At 51.2% G+C, this 9,845-nt stretch overlaps 2 protein-coding genes across 2 annotated transcripts in view; one reads left to right on the top strand and one right to left on the bottom strand.

Moving 5' to 3' along the window:
- Positions 1 to 4,491, top strand: part of PIP4K2B (phosphatidylinositol-5-phosphate 4-kinase, type II, beta) — a 9,530-nt gene extending 5,039 nt beyond the window's left edge. Inside the window, exons 4-10 of the mRNA XM_010142976.1 lie at positions 1 to 108; positions 1,031 to 1,177; positions 1,530 to 1,568; positions 2,558 to 2,671; positions 2,994 to 3,252; positions 3,642 to 3,745; positions 4,411 to 4,491. The exon at positions 1 to 108 is cut by the window's left edge and continues 22 nt beyond it. Coding sequence (XP_010141278.1) covers positions 1 to 108; positions 1,031 to 1,177; positions 1,530 to 1,568; positions 2,558 to 2,671; positions 2,994 to 3,252; positions 3,642 to 3,745; positions 4,411 to 4,491 — 852 coding nt within the window. The remainder of the gene's footprint in view (positions 109 to 1,030; positions 1,178 to 1,529; positions 1,569 to 2,557; positions 2,672 to 2,993; positions 3,253 to 3,641; positions 3,746 to 4,410) is intronic.
- Positions 4,492 to 9,530: 5,039 nt separating this feature from the next.
- Positions 9,531 to 9,845, bottom strand: part of PSMB3 (proteasome (prosome, macropain) subunit, beta type, 3) — a 2,045-nt gene continuing 1,730 nt past the window's right edge. Inside the window, exon 5 of the mRNA XM_010142975.1 lies at positions 9,531 to 9,656. Coding sequence (XP_010141277.1) covers positions 9,608 to 9,656 — 49 coding nt within the window. The 3' untranslated portion in view covers positions 9,531 to 9,607. The remainder of the gene's footprint in view (positions 9,657 to 9,845) is intronic.

Here is a 9,845-nt window from a genome sequence, read left to right as displayed (position 1 = left end):
CGATGCGGGGCCCGGTTCCTCACCACCTATGACCGGAGGTTTGTCATTAAGGCCGTGTCGAGCGAGGATGTAGCAGAGATGCACAACATCTTAAAGAAGTACCATCAGGTACGGTGAGTCTGGAACCCCGCGGGGGGAGGTGGCAAACACCTTGTCGTTTGCTGGGGGACTGGAGCTTGGATTCAGACTGTGCAACCTGGCAGAGCTCGCAAATAGCTGTTGCAGAAGACGACAGTGTTCCTTAGCGTTGAGAGCCAGTTACGGCGTAGCTCCCTGCTTCTTCACAGCACTGAGCCCGTACTCAGCTCACCCTGTTCCTTGCCTCAATGAATTATGGATTGTTGGTACCTGAGACCTGTAAACATGCTCCTAATGCAATCCTTTTAATCAGACTTTCCAGAGACCAGGGAGGAGATGGTTACTTGCAGCAGGGAAGGGGGCAGGCAAAGTGGGACAGCTGGAAATGTCCTACCCTGGTCCCCATTATCTTCCAGTCCACCCACTCCTTGCTTTCAGGTCCACTTAGGTAACCACAGGAGGTGGAGTTAGCCAGGGCCAGCAGCAGCCTCGCCCCACTGAGACCGGGTGATAGACAGGTACACCCAGCCTCTCGCAGCAGGCCGGACGTGCAGACCCACACACACACACACACACACACACACACACACACACACACACACACAGAGCACGATGCTCTGTCTCAGCTCAGGGCTGGGGGGATTGTACGATGTCTTTACTTGCTTCTCTGGAGCCCCCAGGAGCCCTTGGGAGGCCTCCTTCACACACACACACACACAGAGCACGATGCTCTGTCTCAGCTCAGGGCTGGGGGGATTGTACGATGTCTTTACTTGCTTCTCTGGAGCCCCCAGGAGCCCTTGGGAGGCCTCCTTTCCTTTCACATCTCTGGCAGATGGCTGCAACTGGAGGCTTTGCTATCCCCTTCTTGCTGAGCTTGTGTTCTGTCTGAGATGGGTTTTGTGTGACAGTGCTGTCTGTCTCTGCCCTTCCCTTCCCCCCTCTCTTCCAGTTCATAGTGGAGTGTCATGGGAACACCCTTCTGCCCCAGTTCCTTGGCATGTACCGGCTCACCGTGGACGGAGTGGAAACCTACATGGTGGTCACCCGAAACGTCTTCAGTCACAGGCTGACCGTGCACCGGAAGTACGACCTGAAGGTGAGGGTTTGGAGGACAGTCAGGGAGCCCAGAACTCCAGTTCCAGGAGGGTGGGAGTTGGTCTGTGTAACACCTACTCTACAAGGTCCTGGGCTTTGCTTTTTGTTTGGGGGATTAGGTTTTGGGGGCTCTGGATGGGGCTTCACCTGAGGCTCAAAAATTGTTCCATTATCCCAGCACCCACCCTGCACCAGGGAGGTCTGCACCTCTGTCTCGGGCGTGGAAGAGGGGTTGAGCACTGATGTTAAAAACACTTCCATTTTTTTTCTCTGTGGAGGAATTAAACAGGGACTGTGAATTCTTCAGGAATGTGACATGCAGCGCAGCAATGTTCTTTCCTTTATTTTATCAGGGCTCAACAGTCTCCAGGGAAGCAAGTGATAAAGAGAAGGTATGGACCATCCCTGGCCGGCCTTTCCTTCCTCCTGCTGGTTGGAAGCTGTTGGGCTCCCCGTGACTTCCCTTTTCCGAAGGGGTATTGAGCAGGGGCTGTGAAATGGGCTCCGAGTGATAACCTGTTTCTGTCCCGCCTTCCAGGCTGTGCCCAGTAACCGCTCAGGAAGAGATGGTGCAGTACCCAGCTCTGCTCCCTTATGTTGGCACTACCAGGCATGGGGGAACTTCCTGGGGGACAAACCCACCAGGACCAAACCCACATTAGTGCGATGGTGTCTCTATGGAAGGATTTTTCACAGAGCTCCCCTAGTACCAAACCGAGTCAGGTCAGCAGTCAGGTTTTGCCACAGAGGCTTTTATAAACCAGGGCAGCTTCTCTTAGGGTCTTGGCGTATCTCAGCACGTCTGGAAGTTTGGTTGCTGGTGCCAGTTAGGGAACCCTTGTGACTAAGAGTGCTGCCCCTGCAAAACTTGGGCTGTGATGCTGCGGTGAGAAGCGCTGCTGAACTCACAGCAGTCACTCACGGTACCACACGTTACACATGTGGGATCTTCAGGTTGGGACCACAGAGTAAATCTACTCCAGCCTGCCCTAAAATCAGATCTGTGGCATGAGCCAAGGAATTCCATTGACACCGAATGCTCTGGCGTCAAGCCACAGCTTTGTGGTGCCCAAGTGTCCCTGGCTGGTTGTTTGCTCTCCAGCCTTTTCTGCTTATGCAGCTGGTCTCAGACTGTTCCTAGTGGATCAATATAAAGCCACCACACGCTCGTGTGTCATTCTGAGAACAAAATAACTGAATTCCCAGTTGCACAAAGAGGTTGTATGTTCTTCCATGTCCCTGAGCAATCCTCAGGACCTACTGCCAGCAGGTTCTGCAGGAAGCAGCGGGTTTAATTTTTTCCATGGCTGAGGGATGGGTGCGCCTGCCCTCCCCCAAGAAGCAGAGCTTTGGGGAGCCTAACACAGGTGTTTTGTTGCAGGCCAAGGATCTACCGACGTTCAAGGACAACGACTTCTTGAATGAGGGTCAGAAGCTGCACGTTGGAGAAGAGAGTAAAAAGAACTTCCTTGAAAAGCTGAAGCGGGATGTGGAGGTAGAGAGTTTCCTGGGTTTCCTCTGGAGTTTCCTCCAGATTTTGTTTTGCTCTGTCTCCCACAGCTGGATCCTCACTGTGGCCTCTGGCTCGAGGAGTGCAGCAATGACTTGAAACAAGTCATTCCTGGATCAGTCATGCTAATTCAGTCAGGGTTATGCTGATGGCAGTGGGCATATGAGCTTGCGTAGATTCTCTGGAGTCTAATAAAGGTTTAGCTCTCACCACAGCCCTTTCTGTTTGGGGAGATACTGCAGGGTAGGACTGAGGATTTCTGATCCCATGTGGATGCTGCTGTTCTCACTTAGCTCCTTTCTCCCAGTTTTTAGCTCAGCTGAAGATTATGGACTACAGCTTGCTGGTTGGGATCCATGACGTTGATCGAGCAGAGCAAGAAGAGATGGAAGTGGAGGATCGGGCAGAGGATGAGGAGTGTGAGAACGATGGTCTCGGAGGCAACCCGATTTCCTCCTACGGCACACCCCCCGACAGCCCTGGCAACCTCCTCAACTACCCTCGCTTCTTCGGGCCCGGGGAGTTCGATCCTTCTGTCGACGTCTACGCCATGAAAAGCCACGAAAGTGAGTGGAATATTGCCCTGCAGGCGGTCTGGAGGGCAGAGGAGGTGTGCTGTGGTCTGGCTGGGCTCGATGGAGTGGGAGGGCTGGCCACACAGAGAGAGGGATCCTGGCAAGTGTCTTTCCTTTGCTGTGCAGCCCGTCGTTGTGGATGGTGTGAGTTGGAACGGGTAGAAGGGATGTGTGGAGAGGAGCAGTGTGTTCGGGGAACGTGTGGTGGGTCTCTGGTGTGCTGTTTCCAGTTATTCTCTGCCCTTCTACAGCCTCCAGCTGCCTCGCTTTCTCTGCTAGTTGCATCAAAACAGATCTGCCACGTGTTTTCTCGGAGAGGGGGATGCAGCTGGGGTTTGCTCACAGCTCCAGGTGTGCTAGCAACTCTCTTGCCTTGCTAGGTGCCCCCAAGAAGGAAGTGTACTTCATGGCCATTATAGACATTCTTACGCCATACGATGCGAAGAAGAAAGCCGCACATGCTGCCAAAACAGTGAAGCACGGGGTAAGCAGCCTGTCACCCGCAGGGAGAACGGGCTTTGGGGCTTCAGCTGTGCCTGCATGCCTGTGTGATGTCTCCTGATACTGGTATTTCTACCAGTGTGGATATTCTGCAGTGGTCCCGTGCCCAAGAACAGCTCTTCTGTCGCTCACTGTCTCCTCAGACTTGTCTCAGAAGGGTTTTCTCTGTGGTTGGGTGGAGATGACTTACATTTACATCCCAGTGTGAGGTGCTCAATTTTCCTGGTGTGCCACCCACAGCCTCAGAGCAGGAATAGGCTTGCTGCAGGGAGACGTTCTACCCTGCCCCCTTCCCGGGGCCAGGCCTGTTCCCTGGCAGCAATCCTGAGCTTCCCAAAAGGGCTTGAAAAAAGCCCGGGTTAGCAGGACGTGGAATTTTTCATGCTCCTTCCAAATCTCCTCTAAACCGTGAGGGAACAATTCCAATGCTTTGCCTCAGTGCTCTGCAGAAGATCCAGCTGGAGCTAAAGTTCTCTCTGGACCTCTCTGGGTGTGTCTTCCTAGAACTTGCGAGTTGTTATGGGTCTTTCCTGGCTGAGACAGGCTGTGCTGACGTGATCGCTGCCTGCTGTCCTCCCTCCTCCAGCCCTCGCAGGGTCTGCCCTTCGAGGAGGGCGCTGTGACTTGTCTCTCCTCTCTGCCTTGCAGGCTGGGGCAGAGATCTCCACCGTGAACCCAGAGCAGTACTCTAAACGCTTCAACGAATTTATCTCCAATATCCTGACATAGTCGTCGTCAGCCTTCAGCGAGGCACGAAGAGAAGAGGGGCTACTTCCAAACAGAGAACGCAGCCTGTGACACTCAAACAGACACTGTAGCAGCACGTGGGGTGTGCGTGTGTGTGCGTGTGTGTGTGCAAGAGTGAGTGTGTGGCACCGTGTGACTTCAGAGAAAACTAATTCTAGGTGCACCCTCCAACACTCCACTTGACCCAGGTGGAAAAGTGGGTTTTTATGTTACAGAAGTGCCCAGACATAGATTTGAGGGCTTTTTAAAACAAGCAAAGTGCATTGTTTCAGCACTGCTCTTTCTAATGACGTTTTCTCCTCTCTGATCGAGAGGATCCCGTAGGGGTGTGACGTGTGGCACTGTATAAAAGGGGTCGCTCTAGATCGTGTTCAGTGGGATGAAGCAGTGCCTGATTCCACAAATACTACTTTTTTTTTGTTATTATTTTATTGGACTGTCTTTACCAGAAAGACATGCAAACCCTTTTGTTTCCCTCTTGGTAGGAATTGGAAGGAAAATAGCTCACCATCTGGAGGATGGAAAACATTACTCTGATAAGGAGGAGACGCTGAACTTTAGGTAAATTCAGACTGGGACGCTTTATATTTTGTGGTTAATTTAAGTAAAAAAATTTTTCGTAACTGCACTTGATTTACCAGAAAGACGAGGGAAATGAACATCTACCAAAGATGATCGTTTAAAAAGGTGTAACTCCTAGAACCTAAAAAAAAAAAAATAATCCGGGTGTGAGTAGTAGCGAGGCACTGCACAGCCTCAGATAACAACGTGCTCGGAGCCGTCGTGCTTTCAATTGGCCAGCTACGGAGATCCCCTAAGAGAGAAAACACAGAGAGGCACCTTGTACCTGTAGAGACGGGGTAGCGTTGGAGCATCGGAGCGCTGCCCTGTCACAGCTCGGTCAGGAGTTGCCGTGTCTCTTAGATTACAGCTTCGCATCGCGGGTCTGCCAGTGTTAATCTAGCTAACGTTCAGTCTTCCTTACCTGCCCAGTCTGCAACAGGTACTTGAATTTGTTTCCTGACAGAGGTTCTCTGGTTAGTCGGTTTATTTTTTTCCATGGCAATGTGACTTGCACACGAAGGAATTGGACTCGCTGCCAGTGGGGAGTGCTGGGAGCTGTGACTGTGGAGCAAATTCCACTGCTCAAGAGGACGCGGGACTTGAGCTGTGCTTGGTTTTACTCTTCTCTGCTCCATACCCCTCTCTAGAGCGACAGTCAAGGAGTGGCAATGTTTGAACTCTTGCGCCAGATTGTTTCCCCCTTCCCTAAGGAATTGGAACTGATTTGCGTGACTGAACAACGTCCTGTTTTGTCTCCAGAACGCTTGTAAGATTTTTCACAGCCAAGCTTGTCAGACTTGCTTTGGGTTTTGTTAGCTCTGCTGCACAACGGTTACAGAACTTCCAGTTCTTCTTTGAATTTCCTTTTCCAGCAGGATTTAGAGATTTGAACAAACCTCTTGCAGTTGAAACATGTTGCTTATCTGCCTTGAAACTGTTTTCACATATGCCTTTGTTTCGGGAATAAGCTGTTTCGAATGTCTGTCCTGTGCTGTAACGCGTGCTACAGTTTGCTGTGTGGAGTTTGGTCCTTTTGAGAGATAACTGGTGCTCATCACGTCCTGGTAATTTCCCTAGACTAACGCTAGCTCTGGTCTGGATTCTGAATGTGGGCTTGGGGTTTTTGATGTTCATACCCACATTTGTGATGTGAATCCCACAGGTCTCAACTTTGAAGGGGACAAAAGGGGGCTGAGGTTTCAGCCTGTGAGAGTGCACTGTACATAGAGTCTTTAAGAAATCGAGAATATTAAGGGTCATAATGGGATATGAATCTTTTTATTCATTCTTGGGTCATTCCCTTTGACACGGGACAGATTTCTCCTGCCGCTGCAGTCCAGTCCCTGTTCTGTGTGAGGTGGGGGCTAACACACCGCTGTCTGCGAGGCTGAGGGGTCTCATGTCTTAAGGTGTGTAGCCAGAAAAGCCACAAAACAAACGCAGCTGTGAGAACGCTTCAGAAGAGGGAGGACTTGGAGGGTATCATCAGCTTCGTTTTGTGGGCATTATATTGGTTGCTTTTCTCTTAAACGATAAGCACTTAAGTTTACCGTCAATTAGAAATTAAATACCAATCGCTTTTTATTCTCGACGGTTTTAAAAAGCTGCATTGAACCTGCAGCTTTGGCCTGGTAAGTTTGTCCTTCTCCTTCTGGGAAACGAGCCTGTGCCTCTTAAACTGTTCCTCTTTAAATTGTGTATTTAAAAAAGAAGAGAAAAAGGAGGGAGGAAGAGAGGAGGAAGTTAGTGAACTGCAGACATCCTGCACTGAGACACTACAAAGCAAACCACCCAAAGAGAGGAGGAGAATGAAGCTTGCGTAGGTAGGAGCCGCAGTCTCATTCGTGGGATTTCCCCGCCAGGGACGGAGTCAGAGCGCGGTGAGTTCCTGCAGCAGTCAGCTCGGTTTTCTTACGCCACTCCAGCTCCGCTGGAGCTGTCTCTGGCTCAGGTGGTAGGAAAAGCCCCACCAACTCGATTCACTTTAGCACTTCCCCAGCTCTGCCACTTCTGTCAAGTTGCCATACCGCGTGTATTAAAGTAATTAACGCAATTTTCTCACTTAATGAGGTATTACCCAGGTATGTAACTTTGTTTAACATAAGCGTTTTGTATATTGTTTACATTTTGAGAGGTAGCGTTACGTTAAAAATGCTAATTTTTTGTTTCTAGACAGTATTTTTATTACCAGAATAAGAAGTGGAGCTGCAAATATTTGATTTGTTTTTAAAAGGGACTTTTTCTTTTGTTTTTGTTGGTTTGTTTTGTTTTTAATCTTGTTTTAGGTCACTTTTTTAACTCAAGTATTTAAAAGGAAAACCCGGCCCTTTCAATTCTATTTTTACAACTGCTTGTGCTAGTTTGTCGTCTGTTTCTGGTGTGAATTTAGTTCTAGTTTGCTGAATGTAGATATTTCTGTCTGTAGCATGTACCCTGCGGAACACTTTACACTGAAGTGCATTTGACTGAAACCCACCCGGGGCTGAAAGCGGTGCAGGAGGTAGGCAGGTGGCTCAGATCCTGGGCAGAGCGCAGGATGTTTCGAGAAATCGCAGTGAATTCTTTGGTGACCTGGAGTTTTCAAAGGAAAACCCCAGCCGTGGTGCGCAGCGTCTCTCTCCAGCGCCCAGAGGCTGGGTGAGCGTGTGCGGGAAGCGAGCTGCAGGGACCGTGGTCCTGCCTGTACCGAGGGTCTCTCTGAACGCGGGCCTGATCTGTCCAAATTTAAACACTAAAATCTGCTTTGAAGCTAGAACTTAGCTCTTCCCCCTTGAGACAGCTCCCACAGCGGGAGCCGGAGTGGGGCGGCGGAGTGCGGAGGCACAGCTTGGGTGCTGTTCTGCTCCAATAGTGCAATAAAAACCACTCGAGAAGGTGTCGGGTCCCCTTTGATAGGAACCGAGTTCCTTTGATAGGAACCGCGTGTTCTGGAGGTACCGGGCAGCACCCGCCCGTGGTGCCAGCGCGAGGGAGAGGCCTGGCCTTCGCCGGAGGGAAGAGGATGTTGGGGAGCGCCCTTCTCGCAGCGAGGAGCGCTGGGATCCTTCCCTCCGGTCTTGTACACGCCTCTGATTGACCTGGGTTTAATTAGAAAAGCCATGATAATAAAACTCATTACGGGGAGGATTTCTGGGGTGGCGGGTGAGGGCAGATTTCCTGCATTGAAGAGGCTGTACTCCCCCACCTGAGAATCCTGCTCCCCCATCTGAGCGTCCTGCTTTGGAACGGGATTGTCGGCAGCAGCCAGAGCACTAAAACACTTGAGTCTTTCCTGTTCTGGGAGGCAGCTCCTGCCTTCCCCTCCAGCACGCTGCCCTCAGCGGGGGCGTCAGCGGGGTCTCGCTCTCAGCGCAGGAGGCTCAGGGCGAGGTGGTGTGTTAGCTGTGGGCCGCGTTTGGTAGGGGCTGTGACTACTATGCAGTCTTCGTCGCTGCCTCCCTCCCAGCGTTGAACCTTGAGGGGGTACAAACCTTTCACGAGTCAGCGTGCGCGTGTCCAAAACCTGCTTTGCAACAGCGCGTAACCGATGCGGGACAGATCGGCCTTAAAACAGCTCCAAACCCAAACCAGCTCAGCCTCTCCCCGTCCACGGCTCTACACCCTGGCTCAGGCTCGCCTGGCGACTTCCCCTACTTGGCAGAGCCATTCTCCGGTAGCCCTACTGACCACCACCGATTTCCTCGCTCTTGGGAAGGGGCATCTTGTGTCCCAGCGCTGGCGGAGCTGGGGGAGCCAGCTGCTGGTCAGCCATCGCCCTTAGCGGTTTCGCGGAATTTGTGCTGCTCTTTGTTCAGCTGCGCCTCGCGGAACGCAGCTGGATGGAGCCGTGTCAAGCGAGCGTGTTACACAAGGGTGGGCAGGGCTAATCAGTGCAACGGAAAAAATGTGAATAAATGAAGTTTAATCTAAAACTGAAAAAAAAAGCATTCTAGGTTTTTTCACTGCTGTTTTTTAAATAGGAAATTTCAGTCCTCTGTGCTTGTCTGTTTGCTAGGAGCAGTTTGAGACACTGTTATGTTTTGAAATGCATGCATGTTACCAGCTGAGTCTCCAACCAGAGAAAAATAAAAGTAAAACTTTGTGTACATCTGTTCCGTGCTGCTGTCCTCTTTAAAGCCACCGACTCCAGGAGGTACGTGCTCCTTCTCAGTCCTACGTTAACCACAACGGGGGAAGACTTTTTATACGGGCCTGCAAAGTGGGGAGAATCAATTCCACCAAATCCTGGACAGGAGAACAAACTCGATTTGAGAGGAAACGCTAATCCTGCCGTGCTGTCCGCAGGAGACGCTGCTGGCTCCCGGGGTGCAGCTGAGGCTTGGCCACCCGCATCCAGGGGTCCCAAGGGGGGGTTAGTGTAGGAGGCTTGGAGAGAAAGGTAAGCTCTGCTACTGCGTAAACCCCACACGCCTCCCGACAGCTTTACGTCCTGGTGTTCAGACCCAAGAAAAGGGAAGTTCACTACAACAGAGAGTTTTATTTAAAAAAGTTCCAAGCAGACCAGGGTGTGACACACGTGAGCAGATGTGCTGGGCTAGTCCATGCGAGCTTTCAGGGTCCTCGTGGTGATCTTGTCCTTCTCACTGCCAGGGGAAAAGGGGATGATTAGCGAATCCACATTTAATACCTACACAGACCATCCCTGTGCTGGGAACGTGCAGTGGGCACAGGATGGACTTGGAATGGACAAAGCGTTGCTAAAGCTGCTGCTGGAAGGGAGCGGGGTTAGGGACACCCTGGAAACCAACCCCTGACCTGGCTTTAACGCACAG

Source organism: Buceros rhinoceros, unplaced genomic scaffold (genome assembly GCF_000710305.1).
Source record: "Buceros rhinoceros silvestris isolate BGI_N320 unplaced genomic scaffold, ASM71030v1 scaffold27339, whole genome shotgun sequence".
Classification (NCBI taxonomy): Eukaryota; Metazoa; Chordata; class Aves; order Bucerotiformes; family Bucerotidae; genus Buceros; species Buceros rhinoceros.
This window is presented reverse-complemented; position numbering and strand designations above follow the sequence as displayed.